Source organism: Poecilia reticulata, linkage group LG1 (genome assembly GCF_000633615.1).
Source record: "Poecilia reticulata strain Guanapo linkage group LG1, Guppy_female_1.0+MT, whole genome shotgun sequence".
NCBI classification, from domain to species: Eukaryota; Metazoa; Chordata; class Actinopteri; order Cyprinodontiformes; family Poeciliidae; genus Poecilia; species Poecilia reticulata.
This window is the reverse complement of record NC_024331.1, coordinates 26,787,083-26,809,993: the sequence shown is the minus strand read 5'-3', so window position 1 is coordinate 26,809,993 and position 22,911 is coordinate 26,787,083. Positions and strand designations below refer to the sequence as shown.

The following is a 22,911-nucleotide window of genomic DNA, read 5'->3' as shown; positions in this document are numbered from 1 at the left end:
ACCATGAAAACGCCTTCATTGTCTTTCATGGATGGTCGACATTCCTCACAGAACAAAATTCACATTTTGCAGGTTTTCTAAAAGGCTAAAAACAAAACTAAACTCAAAGCTCTGCAGGGGGCAAAAGTTTCTCCACAACAATGCAAAAAACTGAGTGAAAATTATTTTAACACCTTGATAAGAGTTCAAGCTGCTGCTGCAAAGCCTGGCACCACCAGTCATTAGGGGCGAATTAATGCTTAATAGAGCCAGGATGGCTTTTTGTCCTAAATAAAACAATCTAAAAACCACATCTTATATTTACTCACATTATCTTTGTGTGAGATTAAAATGTGTTTGATGATCTGAAACATTTAAGTGTGGGGAAAACAGAAAAAAAGATAAAGCTTAATTAGCTTTTACCTTCAAATTAAAGAAATAAATTTGTATTTCATCAGTTCAGTTTGAGCTAAAGGTGAGAAAACATTTCAAGACTCTAAAAACTATTCATCGTTTCCCATTGTTTGATTCCAGAGGATGCTTTTAGGTATTGCTCAATTTTTAATAAAAATATTCATATATTCCTTTTTGAGTTATTTAAGCACAACAAAATCGAATGTGCATCTTAAACGCACCATGAAGATTTTAAAAAAGTGTAAAAAGTTGTTTAGAAGCACAGAAATGACAAAATATGAAAATCTTGTGCAACCTTTGTCGCTGCAATCTAATTTAAACTTCCTGTTCCTCTCATGCGATTCTATAATCACACAATTTCCTTTTAATTTAATTAAAACACTAAAGCGTTCAATAAAAACATGTCTGATTAAAAACGAGTGAAATACATCTTATTGTAATTGTTCTTACTGACCCTCTGTGACTCCAAAGATTGGATTTAACCGAACCAATAATGAACTTCATCAAGAGTTTATGCTGTTTTTGAAAGGATAAAACATTTCCATGTTTCATTTAAACATTCGTGACGGCGTCTGTGGTAAAACTGAAAAAGTATTTTAAAACTTAAACTTACATTTTGAGATGTTTTTTTCCTAATGAGATCTACCTAACCATTAAAAATTGTTTTTTTCAATCTTAAATTAAACTGTAATGTGTTTGAAAATGAGAAAAAAACTTTAAAAAGTTGAAAAGTTTGGAATGAAAATCTGAACATAAACAGAAAACATAAAAAAAACTCACATTGTTTTTACTTTGCAGTTACATTTTTTCCTCTAATTAAAGTCAAACATCATTTTTTGTGCTTTGCTGCTGTACTAATTATTCAAAACACTGGATGGAGAGAGTTTGTTTTTTATGTCTTATAATAGTTTCCTCCTTACAAATCTAATTGTTTTTAATTATTATTCTGGACGATCAAAGCATTCTGTGAAAAGGAGAGAAACGTCATGGTTTGATTCAGAAAGCTACGATTTGATAAAAAATTTATTGTTAATGTGACATTTTCTCACTCAGCCACTCTGTCATGCAAACATATAAACAACATTAGCTAAACGAAAATAGACTAAACATGAAATAAAGCTGCCAAAAAGAAAAAAAAAAACAATATTTAATGAATCCATATGAAGAAAATACTTGTGTGTTACAGCATTTAATGACCTTTCAAGCAGCTGACCTTGTTTCCACAGGTAAATAAAGAGATTTCTGCCACTCCTGATATGATTTTATGATTCATATTTACACCTGTCTTACTCTCAGCACATTAGCTGCCGCGCAGTTACAGGTAACATAAGATTCGTTGCACAAAAACCAAAAAGCGTTACCCAGATGGTGCCGCACACACAGGGAGGACCGTGTTACATTTCAGATCATTTCAGGCTTAAATGCACATCGAAGCTCAATTTAAAGGCACTGAAATAAAACCTTACAGTGCTAAAAATCAAATAACCAGCACACATGATGACATCATAACCTTTTCACTTTTAGAGGCAGAGGACAATTTTGGGATCAAAATAATAATAAAAATACTTAATTGAGTTTCTTCTTTTGCTCTAATAAACTTAATCTTTAAGCTTAGCATAGTCTCACAGCAAAATAAATAATCTACAGTCAGAGGAATCATAAAACAATCACATTTACCAGGCAATAAATAAATCATAAAATATGGTAAAAAAAAAAAAAGCAACAGAAGAAAATATGGGGCAACATTGACATCAACATCATCAGGAATAAATGGAAAGCAATTCCTGGCAAATGTTGCCATGCCGGTTGAACGTTGCCCAGTTTTATTTTCCTCCTAAAATATGTATTTTATTCATGTTAAATAGTCCCATTAAAGGGGCAGCAAGTGAAATTATTTTTGTATTATTATTATTTTAACGAGTGGCTTTGTGCTTCAGTAACAAATGAAATCGTTACTGGTTTCTTAACGCTGCCTGACTGCGTTCACTCTGCTACTGCAGAAAATGACAAAGCAGAACTTTATCCGTTAGATTTTATGCCATTTACCATGAATTAAAAATTAGATTAAACGTTAACAGTCACATTTTTAAAATGAGTTTTTCATAAATCCTCCAGTATTCCAAGTAAATCAGAAATTGATCAAATGCATATTTTGAACTTTTCTTTGTACCCAACAGATCTGAAAAGTGTGTGTTTGTTGTTAATGTGTGTATTTATGTCTATTAAACGTGTAAACAGAGTCTAATCCCACCTACATTCACAGCCTGATCCGGCCAGCAGCAGCTTCCCCAGCGGCAGGGACCGTCTGACCGCCGCCACCACCTCCACCCGCTCCTCCTCCGTCAGGTACGGATACTCACCGTTGGAGCCTTGAACCACCAGACCTGCAGCAACAGAAACACTCTCAACGTTAACCTGGGACTCACACCATGGCTTTTTACTAAACATCTGAGCCGCATATAGTTGTGTCTACTATCTTCTACTCTTTAAGTCAAATAAATTTAAAGTTTTAGATTTTGAACCTAAATGTGAGTTTGTGAAAGATAAACTTACAGCAGTATGTTGTGTTAACTTTTTATTAATTTAGTCAAACCTCCAAGAGTTGAACAAACTAGTTTTTAGGTTTGCACTTAAAAAACTGAAAGAAGAAAAAGACGGGAGTGGGAACTATTTCCCAGAATGCTTAGCGGCATGTTTCTGTTTCCTGAGATGGAAGTGCGTTACATTGATCTGACTCTGCTGTTTTATTAAGGAAAATGTTTATCTTAAAGCTTGAATATAAAGTCCTGTTCACACTAAATGTTTTCGAGCGTAATTTAATAAAATTCTTTATCAGATCATACATTTTGTTGAAAGAAGAATTCAAGTTATTCTAAAGTAAAATAAGCAAAATGTCAGTAAAGATTTCAGTCTCTAGATTTGAAAAGCTGATGGTGAAAAGCCCTCAAACATTTAAACTAAAAATTATTGAGTAAAGGGAACTGAATACAAACAAACACCACAAGTTTTAGGTTTTTATTTGTGAACATTTAACAAAATCATCCATTATTATCCTTCCAGTCATGTTGGTGTATCACCTGAAATTTAAGTTTGTGGCTGTGAATTAAAAAACAGAAGCCATTCTTGCTCATTGGGATAACGGGATAGTTCTGCTAACTTATGGAGAACCTGGACAGCACACAGTTAATTATTATTTTAAGAGAAGTGTTTGTCTTTGTTATTTGGATGATGTGTAAAATTTTAATTTCATTATGTTTCTGTACAACGACAATGAAAGGCATTCTGCTTCTGATTTGCATCGTTTAGTTTTGCTATGTTTCTGTATCTGGGTTATTGTTTTATCTTTATGTGTTTTTACATGAAATAAATCCATACATAAATAAAAACGTAGTACCAACTCAGGAACGGTAGGGGGCGACAGACAAGAGTTTTTGTGCGTTTCTTCAACATTGAACTTTGTCTTATTTTTTTTTAAAACTTAGGGTTGAAAACCAGCCAAACTTATTGCAACACTAAAAACAACAACATGTATTTAATGCAGACTTTCTGGTCCAGTGTTTAACACGTGAAGGATCATTATTGAAGCATTACGGTTCGGTTTGTCTGAGCTGAGCTCCAACCTTTAAACGGTATCTTGTCATATTTCTGCAGGTTCTCCTCCAGCCTCTGGTAGTCTACGTCCTCCTTGGCGGTGAACGGAGTGGCAATGGGGGGGTAAATGCCGCTGAGATCCAGCCTGGCGGCGGCCTTGTGGCTCACGTTTCGTCTCCACGGTCGGTACCGGACACCACAGCGTGTCCAGACCCGGGCACAGAGCATGCTGAGGCGGGCAGAGCGGCTCGATCCGCTCGCTGTCTGTGCAGCTGCTGCAAACCAACAACCCTTATCCAGCCCAGTTAATCACTAACTGTCCTTTAAACATTAGCAGATTCGGGTTTGAACAGCTTTCAAACTGACCAGAAGCCACTCGATTTTTTTTTTTTCTCCTTTTGGAGCCGCTTTGCTGCAGAGGTCATGTGACAGAGATGACCTTTGCACTAAAAGCAACGCGCTTACTTCAAACTACCGCCAATACTTTAAAGATTACTTTTCTGCATATTAATACGGACGTCTGGCCTCGCCCACGTAGACAAAGCGCCCCCTACTGGCGGGTTTGAGGACGAACAATACCTGACAGTTTTAGCCTGCAGCCACATTTCTTTGGTCAAAGAGGCATTTTTATTTATTTTTATCCTCAGTTCAGCTAAATTATAATGGTGAAGACTTTTAGAAATATTTTTTTATGTCTATAAAAAATTCTTGCAATGTAAAAATGAATAATTGTATTTTTATGGCTAGGTTTTTAATGACAAAAACCATAAAATGTTTGAGAAAGAAAAACAAGATAATGAATGTTTTCTTCATACAAGAAACTTTATATTAGTATGCTGAAAATGTTCTGCTTTTTAATCTTGTCACTGCAAACTCATATTTCAGAAAACAATAAGTGCCCGTTTGGAGTTCAGAAACAATGCAACCAGTTTTTCAAAGTCTTTGAAAATCTCCCACTCATGGATTCTCCGTCGTGCAGACAAAGAAACGTGGAAAGAATCAAAATAGTGACAGGATCACTAACATTCAGCTGAACTTTGATTGGCAGGCAGAAGAATTGGGCCATTGCTAATTTACGAAATGACATATAAATGAAATCCTCCCCTCATTACTCTGTTAGTGCAGGTGACCCATTTAAAACATAACCTGGCGTCTGCTTGGGGAAGCGCCGGTAGCCTTTGCGCTACTGCCACCGTGTGGACAAACTTTGAAACACATTTAATTTATTAAAAATCTGTTGATTTCTCCGTTTCCTGAAGCTTTTGCCAGTAGGAACTTGATTGTTCCCCGTGGCTCTCACCTCATACCAGCTCCCCCTTTTCCCATGGATGTCATTTATCCATTTCTGCTCATGAACTCAATGCACGCAGTTTATTAGCTTCCTCTCATCATATCCACATCTACACTGGCTTCATGTTTTTACTGAATTATAAGAAGCTGGAAAGAGCACAAATTATTCTTTTCCATTTATTTTCTCAATGGCAAAAGAGTTTTCTGCACCTCTAAGGTTTCAATGAACACAAGTCATCTTTTTATTCTATTTGATCACTTAACAAGAAAAAGAAAAAAAAGTTTGAAGCCTGAGAAAGAAGCAGCTGTGAGTAAAAACACCGACATGTTGGGTTTGTAACTTAGCAGCAGCTGACCTGATGTTCTTCCAGCTGATCCACATTAGGATTAATCAATAAATAACAATAATCATCATCAACAATAATAATAATAATAATAATAATAATAATAATAATAATAATAAATACATAAACTGGAACATTATTTTTTACTACATCAGTTCAGGTGTCCCTCAGGGCTCAGTTATTGGTCCCCAATGCTAATGAAGAAATCACTTGTCTTCTTTTATCACTTAAATCATTTTTTTGGAACAAATATGTTTCTAATTACTACACAAGGATAACTTACATTAAGTAATTTGTTATAGTGTCAGCTCTTTGGCTGTTTTAAGAAATCTCATGTGTTAATTTATTTGCCCATTAAACGAGTCTAACAATAGAAACAATCGTATTGTTGACTAATGTAATTATAGTTCAGTAAGAGACACATCTGTGTTCTGGAAACATTGGTATGTTTAGGAGTGTTTTTATTCTTTTTATTACTGTTATCCTTGATTGTTCTTTTACGTAATTTGGACTTTGAGTCTGTAATAAAATCAATCTATCTGAAACTGTATTAGTTGATTATTTCACTGAGGAATAAAACCTGACCTCTGTCCATCTGTTTAAAGACTCATTTCCAATCACACTGCCTTCATCGCTCCATCTTTATCCAGACTGATACATTTTGTAAGTTTGTGTTCAGGGATGGCCGCCCCAGTTGCTTAGAGAAGAAAGATCTTCACTTCTAGTCCTTAATAAAAAAAATTTATTCAGGTAACACTGAAACGAAGGAGACAAAACTGTGCATAGAAACACAAAGTGAAAGGAAAAATATTGCTTCATTCTGTTTTATTGAAACAATGCTTCATTTCTTCTGAAGGTTAAATTATCTAATATTTGCACAGATACATTTAAGTTTGGGGCTGCACAGTGGCGCAGTTGGTAGAGCTGTTGCCTTGCAGCAAGAAGGCTCTGGGTTCAATTCCCAGCCCCGGTCTTTCTGCATGGAGTTTGCATGTTCTCCCTGTGCATGCATGGGTTTCCTCCCACAGTTCAAAAACATGACTGTCAGGTTAATTGGTCTCTCCAAATTGCCCCTAGGTGTGAGTGTGTGTGTGCATGGTTGTGTGTCCTGTGTGTCTCTGTGTTGCCCTGTGACAGACTGGCGACCTGTCCAGGGTGACCCCGCCCCTCGCCCGGCACGCCAGCTGGAGATAGGCACCAGCAACCCTCCCGACCCCACTGAGGGACAAGGGTGAAAGAAAATGGATGGATGGACATTTAAGTTTGTTAAAGAGTAACGATTTTTAACCAGGGTCCTTATCGTCTCACTGTCCTTTTAAATGCTGAAAGGAAATGATTTGATGTTTGATGTGGTTAAATAGTGTGAACGTTTTGTTGGGACCCATGAAGCAGGACAGAGTCCTGAACCTTTTAGATGCGTTTCTGCATAAATAAACCCGAATAAATAAAAGACTTTAATCAACTTTCCCAGAGAAACATCTAAACAGCGCCCTCATGTGGACACAAATTATAATTAAATAGAGAACATTAGCAACACATTCAATTTCAAGACACCTTGTTAAACCAATAAGTCCAGTTTACATAAAGAAATATAATTTCATTTTAACCCAAACAAAGTTACTTACTTGCATTCCCATAAAACAATACATGTTACTATTTTCTTTCTTCCTTTTGCTCTTTCTGTCTTTATTCTTTTGGATTATTCTAGAAGAAACACATGACTGGCAACTCAATTTTAAGTCAAATTTTGTAAAGTTCTTCACTGTGTAGCCAGAAAATAACTCGAGTCTGAGGGTTCAGTTTGCAGTGCAAAGGAAGACAGATCCGTCATGCCCTATGAATGTAGGCTCATCTTTATAAATGCAATAACTGCTACTGTTACTGAGCTTTGAAATCTCTGATAACAAGATGGCCGACTTCAAACATCTGCAATTACTGTCTCTGTGATTGTTCCAACGCTTTTGTTGTTGAATCTGATCGTGAGTGCAGTTAAAACTCAAAAAATACTTTCATGTTGAGAGGATATTTATACAATATTAACGGAAGATAAAGAGAACGAAAAGATCAACATTTCTAACAAAGAAAGGTAATTACAGCAGCTTTAGTCTGATTTAAATATGTCTCAAAAGAATTGAAATCCAGTAAATGATCCCACTACGGAAAGTCTTGAAAACTTTTGGTCGACAAAAGTCTTGTTTCCGGTAAACTATCCAAGGAGCAGCTGTTCCTCCCTGACTGTTGTAGTGCTGCTGTTTAATCCGCTGTTTTCCTGCTGGATGTCATCATAAAAAGGCGCAAAGATTTTGAAAAGAGAACAATGTCAACTCTTGAGCTCGCGCCTATTATTAGAAAGTGACGTAATGGCGCTGATGGCGCATCTCCTCCGCTGTGTTGAATCAGCGCCGTTAAAACGGACCGCTGACTGTCCCTCCCTTTCCCACATGGACCGGAACCAGGCGGCACCACGTGACTCCGGATCCTCGGACTGAGCCAGTTCATCACACCGCATCATGGCTGCGGAGGATGAGGCCGCGCGGTGCTGCCTCAGGTCCCCGCAGTGCCGCGGGGCTCCGCTCTCTCCGCCCCGCTGCCTGTGGCTCCTGCTCGGCCTCTGCTGGCTGCTGCCCACCCCGGCTCTCTGCCTGCTCGGCTTCCGTCCGGAGGAGACCGGAGCGGAGCTGTCCGTGGACGACGGGGTGCTGAAAGCCACGGAGGGAACCCGCTTCATGCTGCGGGTGTACTACTCCACCTCCCCGCAGAGGCTCAACCGCACCGCGGGGACTCGCGCCAACAATGCCGCGCCCTGGATCGCCTTCATCGAGGAGCCGAGTCCCGGCAGAGAGGGACAGGTCCACCCCAAGAGGAACATGTGCATGGACAAGAACGCCAGGACGTCCGACATCGAGGTTTTAGGTTCCTTCAAGTCTGCTTCCAGCCAGAACTCAGTGCTGGTCGAGCTGCTGGCCAAAGACTTGCGAAGAGGGGAGAAGATTAAGTATTACTCCATGTGCGCCTTCGACGGGTCCAAGTGGGAACACTACCGGACAAGAGACTTCTGGGTCGCGGTGACGGAGCGCTCTGCTGTCCCGGAGCTCTGGCTGCAGGTCCTGGTCTCCGTCCTGCTGCTCGGCTTATCGGCTCTTTTCAGCGGACTGAACCTCAGCCTGCTGGCGCTCGACCCGGTGGAGCTACAAGTCCTGCAGAACAGCGGCACCGACAAGGAGCAGAACTACGCGCGGAAGATCGAATCTGTGCGTCGGCATGGGAACTACGTCCTGTGCACGCTGCTGCTGGGCAACGCGATCATCAACGCGTCCTTGGCGGTGTGGATGTGCCAGATTCTGGGCATGACCTGGCTCTCCACCGTCATTTGCGCCTTTGGCATCTTCTTCATCGGGGAGATTCTTCCTCACTCCGTGGCATCGCGTCACGGCCTGGCCATCGCGTCCAAAACCATCTGGGTGACGCGGCTGCTGATGGTGCTCTCCTTCCCCATCTCCTACCCCATCAGCAAACTGCTGGACCTCATCCTCAACCAGGAGATCTCCAACTTCTACACCAGAGAGAAGCTCCTGGAGATGCTGCGCGTCACAGACCCGTACCACGACCTGGTGAAAGAGGAGCTGAACATCATCCAGGGCGCGCTGGAGCTGCGCACCAAGACGGTGGAGGACGTCCTGACGCCGCTGAGCGACTGCTTCATGCTGGCGTCGGACGTGGTGCTGGATTTCAACACCATGTCGGAGATCATGGAGAGCGGCTACACCAGGATACCGGTGTTCGAGAACGAGAGGTCCAACATAGTGGACATCCTGTTTGTCAAGGACTTGGCCTTCGTTGACCCGGACGACTGCACTCCGCTGAAAACCATAACTCAGTTCTACAAACACCCTCTGCACTGCGTCTTCAACGACACCAAGCTGGACGCGATGCTGGAGGAGTTTAAAAAAGGTGAGGAGCGTCTTCAGTCAACTAGGATTTAAACTAAAACCTCCATCAACACACGGCAAAAACATTAAACCTGCAGTCAAGTTTCAAGTGCAAATGTCTTAGTACTTAAGAAAAGACAAAGCTAACTTCTAAATAACTTTTCAGCAAGATATAGGAACTTCCATCCATCCATCCATTTTCTTGCACCCTTTTTCCCTCAGTGGGGTCGGGAGGGTTGCTGGTGCCCATCTCCAGCCAACGTTTCGGGCGAGAGGCGGGGTGATATAGGAACTTGTTCAGTCAATAATTCCTTAATACTGATGAAAACGTCCTACTTCCATTGGTAGATTATTTTATTTATATTTCAGTTTAAGTAAAATGTAAGTTAAGTGAAATTGACTTAAAACAAGCTCCTACATCTTGTTGAAAAGCTACTTATGTTAGTTTTGTCTCAATTCAAGTACTCGACATTTGCACCAGAAACTACAAACAAAAAGCCGTCTCTAATTTACAGTAAAATACGTAAATTAAGACGGTTTTTTCTTACAGTGTAGACTGAAAAAAAACGGTCAGATTTTGTGTTTTTGCAGTGCATTTATTCATAAACACATTTTTTTTAAAGTAGTTATTTTCTAATATCTCTGAGTTTAAAGGGTGTGAATATTTTTGTGAGGCAAGGCTCTGGTGAATCTTTGGATTTGCTTTTTAGGTTTCCATACATAGAAAAAATAAACATTTTATATTGGACAGCCCTTTTTTTTATTTATCTTTGTGGGACTTTGTGTAATCGCTGCACATCTTGGACCATTTCATGGTTGATCTGCAACATTTCCAGTTTTCCAGTGTCGTGAGTGATGCTTGTTCCACGTTTTCTGTTAAAGTTTCGTCCAACCATGATTCACGATTCAGCCATCAGTATAATTTCTTATTCTTAGGTGTCTGAGATATATAAGAAATGTACATTTTACAGTAACCTAAGTATGGAAACTCATGGCCCACCTTGTAGTTTTAATGCAACTTTGGTAAAAAGTATCAGAACATTTGTATTAATTTATTTTCTTGTAAGGTGCGGGAATGATTTTGTGAGGTAAAGTAGCCCAACTAACTCCAGATTTTTGATTTGTAATTGTCGGTGTTTTTTTCCTGTTATAAATTAAATTACCTGCCAACAGAACTAAAACTTTTTCATCAATATGAAGGAATTATTTACTTTAAACACACCTCTGTGTGTTGCTGAAAAGCTGCTTTTTAAGTTAGTTTGTCTTACATTTGCAAGATATTTTGCACGAGAAACTCGACCAACATTACTTGCTAAGATTTTGTGTTTTTGCAGCGCATGCACATCATTTGTTGCCATGGCAACACTGAAATATCCTAAAAATACCCGAGAAAACATTTAGTTCAGCATTCTGTCCCAAACAAATGAGTCACTTGATTGCATAAAGCTGCAACCAGGCGACGTTTGGAGGTCAATCTGATTCCTGAAATCCAGAATCTTCCTCGGATTAAGTGGATAATTTAGTAAAACAGAAAGCTGCGTGTGTGTTGGCGTGAATCGAGCCGGCCTCTTGCTTCAGAAAGCGTGAGAACCTGCAGCCTGAGCAGGCACAGCCCGCCCTGCACCAAAACCAAGAGTCATGCCCAGTTTGCAGAGGCTCTGCGGTCTCAGTCAGGCTGTTTCTGAGGGTGGGGTCCGCTCCAGCCAATCACAGAGCTCCCTGCTCTCCACCGCCTCGTCCACGGATGCTGCGGACTCAGCACTTTTCTTTCTGTTGGGTTTGTGGTGAGGACAGCAGTAAACGTAGGAGGCAGATCCTGTCTACAGGACACATCATCAGATTATTAGTCTTTATTTAGTTTAACAATGCAGAGACTTTGCCAATCTGCTAAACATGCAGTGATTGTTTTAGGAGCTCCAGAAGTTGAATAAATATTGAACCAGCCACATAATCACAATTGTTCCTTTTAAAAGTAATCAGGCTTTCTGCATGTAGATGACCTGGATGAGATAATCTACATGGCGGATTATCTCTTTTGCCCTCTGCTCTCCTCTCTGCAGGAACGCTTCCTGGCTCTGCAGCCAGTTTTTCTCTTTGCTATGAGAATGCTGCAGAAGCAGAAGAAAAACTCAACAAAAATGACAGAAAGCTCCTTCAGTGGTCTTGTTCTCACAATTATTTAGTCTAAACTTCATTAAAAGACGGGAGTGGGAACTATTTCCCAGAATGCTTAGCGGCATGTTTCTGTTTCCTGAGATGGAAGTGCGTTATGTTGATCAGACTCTGGTGTTTTATTAAGGAAAATGTTTATTTTAAAGCTTGAGGATAAAGTCCTGTTCACACTAAATGTTTCTGAGCCAAATTCATTGTGAAGTTTAATAAAATTTATTATCAGATCAGAAATTTTGTTCATGCAGTTTGAAACAAGAATTTTAATTATTCTAAAGTAAAATAAGTAGATATTTTATCTTGATAATGTGAGTAGAATAACAGAGAAATGTGGCTCTTTAACCAGGTGAGGGCAGATTTCTTTCTTGAATATTGTGAAATAATGATTTGGATTAAATTGCAGCATTAAGTTAAAACTCACAATTCAAGATTAATGAATTTAAAAACCAATGTTTAGACAACTTGTCTCTTGTTGTTAAATCGACTTCATGAACTTTAATTTCTGAGTTAAAACCAATAAAATTTTCTTGTGACTTTAATGTCATTTTCCAGGCAGCAGTTAGACTTTTGTTTTCAAGTTAAACCACCTCCAAATGTTTTACAGTGCAGAAATCTAATTATTCTGGAGGCACTGGGACACAATGTCCCCCATTCAGTGACCAGAAGCTGAAATGCCGTCGATGTGGATGAAATTAGGATCCTCAGCACGGCTCTGGCTGCGTTTCACAGTAGTGCAGAGCTGCAGCCAGAAGCCTGCAGAACCAGGAGAGCGAATATTTGGCCTGAATGCTAAGCAGCGTGAATCACACACTGCAGGTTGCCAAGTAACAGCCCCCCGTTGCTGTGAACAACAACTGCAGCAAAGTGCCGGTATGGAGGCGAGCAGCTTCAGCGTGAATTAGACAAACACATCCTGGATGAGGAATATTTAATCCAAGTCAGAATGCAGCCATCGATTAAACTGATTTGAAAAAGTAATAGTCAATCTAGTCTAAAAATCTGTTCTTTTTATGCAATTTGTGACTCTGAACTTTTTGAAATGTGTTTTCTGAAACATTCGCCCTCTGCTGTTTGTCCTGGACCGGAGAACCTCATAAAATATTCAGTCGGCTGTATTTTCACTTCATGCCCTTCATGCTGTCTGGTCTCTTTGCTCGTTTAATATCCTCCGTTAGTTTTTGCATAATTCAACTCTCATTCTGCGCTTCAGAAGTTTTGGTTTGAAGGCGTTCGGCAGAAGAGAGCATTTCTCCGCTGCTCAGTTATTGTACAAATATATTCAATAATGAACTCAAATTAAATACACCATGATGTTCTGATGACTGCAGTTTTATATTATCCGTCATGTTCCTCATAATGAGTTACTCATCTTACGTTTTTGTTTTGCATAAGACTCCATTTTTTTCTCACTGATTATTTTTCACTGCACAAGTTGATTCCTTCAAGATTGCTGTTATTCTTATTGTTTGTGAACAAGAGTTTTTCCTTCCAGCCAATTTTCAGTTAAAATGCTTGGATGCTGGACAATGTGAAGAGTTACTTTATAAGTAGTGTTTTGTGGGCAACACAAAACAGTCTGGGCTAGAAAATGGCCATGATGTTACACGTCTGTATTTAATAATAAATCATATTTTCTTTTTGGTATTATGCAACATTTTAAGATGTTCAGAAACTAAAAAATGTAAAACATATCTTTCATATATTAAATTTTGAATAGATAAACTTTATTGTGTATAATGCACAACACAAGCACATACACAACAATTAGGAAGAATTATATTGTGTGTTTTTTTAATTAGGAGGAATAATGATAATAATAATAATAATAATAATAATAATAATAATAGATTGAACTTTTATTAAATCTGCTTTTGGTAAAAAGTCTCAATATTTAAAAATGACATCACCAGATGGACCAAAATATAAAATTCTGTGGAAATTTTGGTGTTTTAAGGACAAAAATGACAATAATGCATATTAGTAACAAAAAATATAAAATTAGACTTTTTTTTTTTCAAATCAGTTTCTTTCAATAAAAAACTTATAAAACTTTAACAAAAACTGCAGGTCTGTGTCTGGTGAATTTTACGTTAAAACATGCTTGTTTTTCTTAGAAAATCCAGAAATTTTATTCAAGAGTAGAAATACTTTATAATAAAATTACTGAACTAAAAGCAAAAAGTACAGCATAGTAGAAATACTCCTAAAGTACATTAAAAAAAAAGCTACTCAGTAGTTCCTACCCAGCTGTGATTATTTGGGTGAAAGTTACTTGTTGCGATTACAGGAAAGTCTCACCTCGCCATCGTGCAGCGCGTGAACAACGAGGGCGAGGGCGACCCGTTCTACGAGGTGATGGGCATCGTCACCTTGGAGGACGTGATTGAGGAAATCATCAAGTCGGAGATTCTTGATGAGACGGATCTCTACAGTATGTATGCGCACACACACACACACACGCACACACACTTGGTTGTACTGTTTGAGAAGTTAGCATGGGATTCTGAGGAGCTGGATGATTTTACACTCATGTTGTGTGTGTTGGTTTACGCCTCAGCTGATAACCGGACAAAGCGGCGGGTTTCCCACCATGAGAGGAAGCAGCAGGACTTTTCCATCTTCAAACTGTCAGAAAATGAAATGAAAGTCAAGATTTCCCCTCAGCTGCTCTTGGCAACACATCGCTTCCTCTCCACAGGTATCGCAGGAAACGATTGTTCAAAGAACACACTATGCCAATGGAGATACACGGTGGTGGCAGTATGACACTGTTGGGATGGGATTTTTGTGAAAAATCTGCAATAAACTCACAATTATGCATTAGCGCATAAGCACACTGTTATTTTGACGGTTCTATTTATGAGTCTAGAGGGCCACATAAAAAGCTACGGCGGGCCAGTTTTGGCCCTCGGGCCTTGAGTTTGACACGTGTGTCTTATAGAAAAGAGACTAAAAATGAATATATGCACATCTTTACTGGTTTATTTTAAAAAATAGAACACTGATCATCTCTTTACTTTTGTAACTACAATGTTGAGACATTGGCAGACTGTGCCATGTTACTGAAGCTCCTCCTTTGTTAGAGGTGGAGCCCTTTAAACCTGCGCACATCTCAGAGAAGATCCTGCTGAGGCTCATCAAGCACCCCAGTGTGGTCCAGGAACTCAAATTCGACGAGAAGAGCAAACGAGCTCAGCACCACTTCCTCTTCCACCGCAACAAACCGGTCGACTACTTCATCTTGGTCCTGCAGGTACCGACTGTAATCTTACTCTTCACCTGCACAGGTGTTTGTGATGTCAGCATGCGTGTTACTGTGGTGTTTTGTTTTCCAGGGCCGAGTTGAGGTGGAGTTTGGTAAAGAAGCGCTGAAGTTTGAGAACGGAGCTTTTTCTTACTTTGGGGTACCTGCCATCATGTCAAGTGGTACAAATACACACACGTTATTATATTGTATGTGAATGTCATCAGGTCTTTCTGGTTGCAAATTGCTCCCCAATGTTCCAACAGAGTCTTTATCAAAGCTAGATCAGGCAATTTTAATTATTAAAGTTATTGGTTATAGGCCAGATTGTGAGTCTTTAAACATCCTGGGACTAGAAAATTTTTATTTCGATTATTTAATCATGTAGATTTGGACATGTTAGAAATTTTATCACAATTAATCATGTTTTTTATATATATATATACAAAGGTTCCAGACAGAGCTTTTGCTTAAAAAACATTATCTGATGGGACACTGGAAAAGATGGTTGCTATGTGCAAGTTGTGTAGCAAATAGTATCTCAATGCTAAACATGTTACAGTAGCGCAGACAATGCTAATGTCAGCGTCCACAGTCCACGTTTCCAAAGCATTTTCTCAAAGAAGTTACATGAATGACCAGTGGATACAGAAACACTTCAAAGCCGAGTACCTTTGCACCAAACAACAAATATATTTGTTGTTGAGCTTGTATATCTCTTTACTCACTAATTTAGAAACAAAAAGTGTGCTTGAATTGAAAATGTTGGTTATTTTGTCAATATATATTGGGATTAACTCAATTAATAATTTGAATTAAGTTCCACCATTACCTGGGACATCTGTCTTTTGAAACAGAATAAATAGGGAACGCGAGTTTCGAGCCAAGTTCAGATCTCTCCAAGATGGCGGCCTGGCTCAGGTCTGAAGGCTGCGTCTGTTCGTGACGCCCACACCGTCACTTACTAACCAAACAAAAATCACCAATGAGACAAAAACACAATAAACCAGTTTTTAAAACTCGATGCACTGTGAAATTATGCATAACAGTTGACGAGTAAACTTGAGTCACAGTTTCCTCCAACACAACATAAGATTTAAACACTTTGATACAAACAGATGAACTAAACCAACACAAACAGGAGCGGCCTACCTTCAGCCAATCAGGATGTAAATATGTGCAACAGCAGCATGTTCTGCCTGTGTTGTTCCTGTCTGGTCACTTATTTCCCTGACAGCCCACAGATCGCCCTCTCACAGCAACGGCTTGGAGCGCTCTGAGTCCATGCTGTACGCCGGAAGTTTGGGTCAGTTGAACGGAGGAGGGAGCTTCTACCTGCCGGACTACTCCGTGAGGCAGCTCACCCCTCTGCAGATCATCAAGGTACACGGAGGTCATGTTTTGGGTATTTGTAGAACTTCACTTCTACAAATACCGCCCAAATCAATCGCCCATGATTGATTTGGGCGAATCAATCATGAACCGGAAGTGTTTTAGTGGACGTTGATGCATAAACCGTTGCTATGGTTGCTAGAGCCATGAGTCTGTGTAGCCTTTAAATCGGCACGTCCTCTGTTTTCATCTATGTCGAGAAGAGAATAATTCATGATTTAAAAAACACTTGAGCAACGATTCAGTCCCGCTAGCGGCAAGGTTTATGTAGAGGGCCGCAAAACCCTGCTTTTATTTTGATATTCCATTTCCGCTTATCGGTAAGCTAATTTGCGTATCAGCTAGTTACAAGGTAAATGTTAAATATTTATGTTACTTTCAAAATATTTTAGCTTAATTTCTAAAAAAAAAAAAAAAAAACATTGAAATTGAGCTTGGAAAATAAATATTTAGTTTGAAAATTTAATATTGAGCTTGGACCTAAATACTTGCCTACAAGCTATTTAACTAAATATTTATGTTCATTGCTAAATATTGAGTTTTCAAACTAAATATTTAGTTTGGAAATAAATATTTGGCTAGAAAAATAAATATTTATTTTGGAACTAAACATTTAGCTTCCTAACTAAATAATTAGTTTGTAAACAAAATACTTATCTTGTGATTTAAATATGTATTTGGAACTCTTGACATTCCTAAATGTAGAAATGGTGAAAATATTTAGAAAAATGAACACCTACATTTTTTCCCTCTGACAGACTAAATAAATCAAATTAATGCTGTTAACGTTTTACTGTGTAACATTACAAAAGCCACCATGTAGTCTTTCAACTTTAATACCCAGAATCCTCTGCTTCTGTGTATCAGATTACGCGTAGCCACTACCAGAACGCGCTGACAGCCACCAGGATGGACAGCTCCCCTCAAACTCCTGATGCTGACATCCGCCTGGCAGAGGCCAACACCCCGACCCCTGACCCTTCAGCCACAGGCAACGCTGCTACGCTCATGCCCTTCGAGCCGACCACAGCCACCCTGCTGCCCCCGCCCAGGGAGCCCAGCCGGCCCAGCTCGGCCCGAACCAGAGGACAACAGTCCAGCGTCCCACACAGCACCTCGGTGCTGAATGAGAAGAACCGCATCGTCCGTAAGTATATCTGTGGTGTGCCGATAGTGAGCAGTTCAGACTGGATCCAATAGGAGATTATGTGAATCATTATTAGAGGGAGACAAAGAAACTGCCTGAAATGTAATTTTTAATGTACTGCAGGACAGTATTTACAGTTCAGTAACCTCAAACACACATTTAAAAGGTCACAACTGAGACCAGATGAGCAGAGGGTGTAAAAGTAAATGTCAGAATATAATTTATGGCGTAGAGAAAACCAGGACAAACTCATGGTTGTCAACTGAAAACTGAGTATTATTAAAGTGTCAGATGTGGATTGCAGCTTTAACTGAGTTGAATACATGCAAAATTGTACTTAAGTAAAAATAGCACTACTTCAGCATACTTTTACTCAAGTAAAAGTAAAAAAGTAGTCTCTAAAAAGACTACTCAAGTAGTCTGATCATTTTTTAACTTAACTTAAACGAAAATAAAAATCTAGTTCACAATCAACCAAACAAAAAAAAGCCTGTCAGGTAATAATAGAGTTTATAATTCCTTATATCTGGATTTACGATGATTTACTTATCCCTCATCTACAAAAGTCTGTTTTGCTTGTTTCTATAAGACTTTTCACATTTTGTTTATAAAATGAAAAGGCACAAGAAATTTATTGGTAAATAAAAAAAAAAAAAGGTGGCCAATTCTACCATATGACGCCTTTTCAGTGTGTTCAGTTTGACAATTTCGTCCCTTAGGGCAATAAGCTTGGACTCCTCTGGTTTAGGTTCAGGTCCAGTCCAGATGAGCAAATCACAATGTTTGGACTGTGATGGATACACATTGCTCTTAAATGATGACTGTGTTTGTGCTACAGGCAGTAAGTCTGACGGTCAGAAGAGTCCCAGTGATTCTGTGTTCCTCAGGATGGATGAGATCCCGTACATCCGAGAGGACCGATCAGAGACCGACACACACTCAGGTTTGTCCGACTCCTGACTGTAACAACCAGCTTGAAGAAACAAATTGTGGATGTTAAATAAGACAGAATGATCTTGTTTTGTGTTTCTGTGGGTTTATGTGATAAACATTTAGACCAATACCATTGCCTCGTAAAATGAAAAGTCACCAAACTTCAAACATTCTCCAGGTCTCTGAAGAAGGCACCTTATACCAAAAATGCATTTTACAGTTTTACTATTTTTTTAATTTATGATGTGATTAAAGAAACAGTACCTTTGATGCTGGTTTACTTACAAGTAGGATTGGACAATAAATCAACAACAATATACATTGCGACAGACACATGATCTGATCAGTATCCAAAGGTAATCCATCTTATAGAATATTCAATATTCAAAAAATTCACTGAACTCTGATCCAAAACCGCACAGCATTCTGGGAGATGTAGGCCCTCATCTTCTCATGGCCAGCTAAGTAAGGTTGGTGACACTCACTCACTCACTCACTCACTCACTCACTCACTCACTCACTCACTCACTCACTCACTCACTCACTCACTCACTCACTCACTCACTCACTCACTCACTCACTCACTCACTCACTCACTCACTCACTCACTTTCTGGTTGCTTAGCAACTCACTCACTTTCTTGTTGCTTAGCAACAGCTTGAGTAACTTGCACAGCAACAGTTTAAGGTTTTGCCTGATAACTTCCTAAAAAAAAAAAAAACGACGGCGTGAAGTGAAAACTGTGCCACCAGTCTGGTAATATTTCAGATATTTAAAACATAAAATTAATCAATAAGTATTGATATCGACTGATATGAAACGCTTATTTCGTGACAGGTTTCTCAGCCATATTGTCCAGCCCTACTTACAAGTATGTGTTTCTGACGCTTAAGAAAACTTTGGTTCATCATCTGTTACAATAACACTCCATGGGCATTTTGCATTTCCAAAAGAAGCCTGAATAAGCCACAGGATCAAGAATAAAGTTCACGATGTGATTAAAGAAAACACTTAGACGACTCTGGTTGTTATGTAATTCTACCATATGACGCCTTTTCAGTTAATCCAAAATGTCGCTTTAATGCGTCCTGTCCTGACGACCAGGATCATTCAGATCTCTGTCTCTGTTTTTCAGACATGGCCTCGGTTCCCATAGAAACAGACACATCGCCTTTCATCAGCAGCATGTCGCTGAGCGGCTCAGAGGACACGCTGGGCAAGAAACTGCTACTCAAACTTAGTTAGTCTCTCTTTCTCATATATCGCTGTGATGTCACTTCCTGTAACGGTTTAATCTGACACTAACCATCAGAGATGAAGCTGAATCTTAAAAAAGGAGAGCAGATATAACCATGCAGGAATGTGCAGTTTGTTCTGATTCATTGTTTTGTTCTCTGTCTTCCTCAGCAGCTTTGATTCGTATAAAAACCTTATGCACACAGGCAAACACACACACCCTACCGTCTAAACGTTCATCAGTGCTTTGAACCTGCCTACTTTGTATTCCTCTGTAGTTTCTTCAAATTTCCATTCAGCTTCAGTCTAAGGCTAAAAGCCTGCTTAGTTTCCTCTGCAGAGCAAAAAGATGTGTTTTAAAAAAACAACCTAAACAGAATGTGGACTTCTGACAAGACATTTTATGTTGGAGAGCCAACCAAATAACTGCTCTCATTTACAGTGAAACAAGACAGTAAGACAAGTATTAAATAATTTAAATAAAGGTTGCAGAGTGAGGGTATGGAACGATGTAAAGGCTTCACTAACCAAGAACTGAAAGTATTATTTATAGAACAACTTTTATTTAAAACTTCATCTGAAACTTGTCTACAAAAACAATGTTGCCTTTAATTGCCTTATATTTGAATAACGCTGAAACTCTTCATCTTTTTACAGTTTTGACTGGGGGAAGCAGTCAAATAAGTAGATAGTGAAAACTGGAGATATCACATGGGTATCACATATTTACTAATAATTTAACATACCCTTCCGAAAAAGTGTTGAAACCCATGTGAAAACATGCAAATCTCATGGGTTTTTACCATGAAAGATTCCAAATCCACACGTGATTTTGTGTGAAAATGTCTGTGAACCACATGTGAATCTGTTGCTCTTATTAAAATAGCAACACTATCATGACCCATTGTGTCCAGTGCAGCAGATAAATCTAAAATCAGAAGACAACATCAGAGTCTAAATGACTATTTGCTGTACATCAGTCCAGAAGAGGGCAGAGTTCACAAAAATTGTACTTAAGGAAGAGCAGTACTACTTCAACATATTGTTACTCAAGTAAAAGTAAAAACGTATTTGGTGAAAAACCTACTCAATTATCAATCATATAATGTCTAAAGATTACATCATCAGATGGACCAAAATGTAAGGTTAAGTAGAAATTTTGGTATTTTAAGGGTGAAAATGACAATAATTAATTTAAGTAGCAAAAAATAACAAAATCTCAGAAAACTAAATTTTTACAAATCAGTTTCTTTCAATATAAAACTTTAGAAACTAACTGCAGGTCTGTGTCTGGTGAATTTTTGTTTGTTTTTCACTCAGTGGGTAGAAAATCCACAAATTTTACTCAAGAGTAGAAATGCTTCATAGTAAAAAAGAATTGGGCCAAACTTTGAGCCCTGTGGGACTCCCGCATTACAGAGGAGCGGCACAAGACCAGAAAGTTTGCTGCTCCTAATGAGATTAAACAACAAAAACAATATCATCAGAATCAGTAGCTACAAATATTATGATAAAAACATCCAAAGGAAATAATGGTTGATGTTTTCAGCATTAATAAAAAAATAATGCTACTTCTCTTTTAACTCTTTGCAGGCCCAAAAAACAACCAATAGACCTAAATTACTGAATTAAATTAGAAATGTTTGTGTTATTACATACTGGACATTTCCTGAACTTTAATCAAATTGAACTCAATTATACATAAAAAGAATATATGCATTTTTTTTTTTTTTTTTACTTTTCTTGTCCTCTCAGGTCACAAGAAACGGAAAAAGTCCCGTGAAGGAGACAAAACCCCAGAGGACATTTCAGAGCAGCCGCTGGTGAAAACCTAGCAGTGACTGAAACAGAGCAGAAGACGCCATCATCTGATGGCTTCATAAAGACTACAACTATCAGAGTTTTATCTGAAAACTGTGCACTGACGGCGACTTTAAACGAAACCTACCGGAGTTTGCTGGTCAATAAGATCATTTTCTGACTTCAGGTTGTGAATTAGAAGTAAACTATAGCCTCTCATCTTTACCACTACACATTTTTCACACACAGCTGACATGCGGTGGATATTTCTAATATTTCTATTGACATGAAAGTCACAACAGATGACAGTAACAACACAAATCATCCACATATACAAAGGGATCAGAGGCTGCGTTCACACTGCAGCCTGGAAGTGACCCAATTCCGATTTGGGATTATCTTTTCATAAGCCTGAACAACACAAGTCGGATTTTTTTCGAATTCAACCCGGGCCATTTGGATATCTGATACATATCCGATCTTTTCAAATAAATCTGAACATCCAGGTCGCATTCATCCGACCTGAACGAAAAACAACAAACATGGCGGACTATTATGAAGGTTACGCTGTTAATATGCTGGCTCTGGTCGGACAACAACTTCAAAATAGTGAGATTTGCTCCTCCGTTAGCATCCATATTTACTTCAACAAACACTTCTTCTTTATGGCGGTTGGCAAAACACCGAGCTCGCTCTCTGTGTTTGACGTTATTGCGCCTTCTACTGCGCTTTTCTACTTTTCATTCTATTGGCTGAGACGGTTGCCAGGCAACAATGCTTTTTGTCTTGAGAGAGAGCAGAAAATGAATGCGAGCAGGCAGAGATTTGATCCGAGCAGAGACAAGTTTTGAGCGACAGGAGAAAGGTTTGTGAGAACGCAGTGAATATTTGAAAGAGAGCAGAAGTTTTGAGAGATGAAGTTTGTTTTCAGACTGGAAATGTTTTCTCTCGACTTATGGCAGTAAAATTCCCCCATAAAATGTGTTTAAAGATTTTATTAAAGCCACAGAGATACTAGGAGAGTTTAGTCTAGTTATAGTAAATAATGATATCTGCACATCACTACAAACACATCATGCTAAATGGAAAGTATGTCTTCAGTAGTTTATCACTATCATTTCGTTCTCTGCCCACAGCTTCATTATTTGAGTAATTTGCTTTGATTAAATTGCATGTACGGGTTGCTTCAGTTGTCGACATTTTGGTGTACATTTCATGTCAATGGAAATATTTTGAACATATTTGCAGAGAAAAAATGTTGAATACCTATTTTAAGTATTTATGAAGGACTAACTGAATGTAAAAAAATATATATGTATAACTGAGTTTTCATGAACTTCCTGGGTGGAGATAACAGGAATGTTGGTACAGAGGAAACACACCAAAGACTCCAAACATGTTGCTGTTTGGTACCTGCAGCTCCAGGAGACGTTCAACAAAACG

At 38.9% G+C, this 22,911-nt stretch overlaps 2 protein-coding genes and 1 long non-coding RNA gene across 3 annotated transcripts in view; 1 reads left to right on the top strand and 2 right to left on the bottom strand.

Moving 5' to 3' along the window:
• Positions 1–4,598, bottom strand: part of hoga1 (4-hydroxy-2-oxoglutarate aldolase 1) — a 30,896-nt gene extending 26,298 nt beyond the window's left edge. Inside the window, exons 1-2 of the mRNA XM_008418299.2 lie at positions 4,014–4,598; positions 2,649–2,777 (exon numbers count right to left, since the gene is read on the bottom strand). Coding sequence (XP_008416521.1) covers positions 2,649–2,777; positions 4,014–4,212 — 328 coding nt within the window. The 5' untranslated portion in view covers positions 4,213–4,598. The remainder of the gene's footprint in view (positions 1–2,648; positions 2,778–4,013) is intronic.
• A 3,244-nt stretch (positions 4,599–7,842) lies between these two features.
• Positions 7,843–21,693, top strand: LOC103470109 (metal transporter CNNM1-like). The gene is made up of 10 exons (XM_008418287.1): positions 7,843–9,569; positions 14,004–14,147; positions 14,274–14,414; positions 14,800–14,969; positions 15,052–15,142; positions 16,198–16,343; positions 17,220–17,499; positions 18,338–18,442; positions 19,568–19,672; positions 21,424–21,693. Exons 1-10 carry the CDS (start codon positions 8,129–8,131, stop codon positions 21,501–21,503), a joined length of 2,703 nt encoding a protein of 900 aa, XP_008416509.1. The 5' UTR covers positions 7,843–8,128; the 3' UTR covers positions 21,504–21,693.
• LOC103470105 (uncharacterized) lies at positions 14,677–16,235 on the bottom strand. Its single transcript, XR_534451.2, has 3 exons — positions 16,113–16,235; positions 15,793–15,924; positions 14,677–15,124 (listed from the first exon to the last, which is right to left on the bottom strand). It is a non-coding gene; the product is annotated as an uncharacterized LOC103470105 (long non-coding RNA).
• Positions 21,694–22,911: the final 1,218 nt, after the last annotated feature.

Coding starts and splice junctions, on each gene's coding strand:
- LOC103470109 (XM_008418287.1), top strand. CDS start 8,129: ATGGCTGCGGAGGATGAGGCCGCGCGGTGCTGCCTCAGGTCCCCGCAG. Junction 14,148..14,273: donor TGATGAGACGGATCTCTACA/GTATGTATGCGC, acceptor TTTACGCCTCAG/CTGATAACCGGACAAAGCGG. Junction 17,500..18,337: donor TGAGAAGAACCGCATCGTCC/GTAAGTATATCT, acceptor TTTGTGCTACAG/GCAGTAAGTCTGACGGTCAG.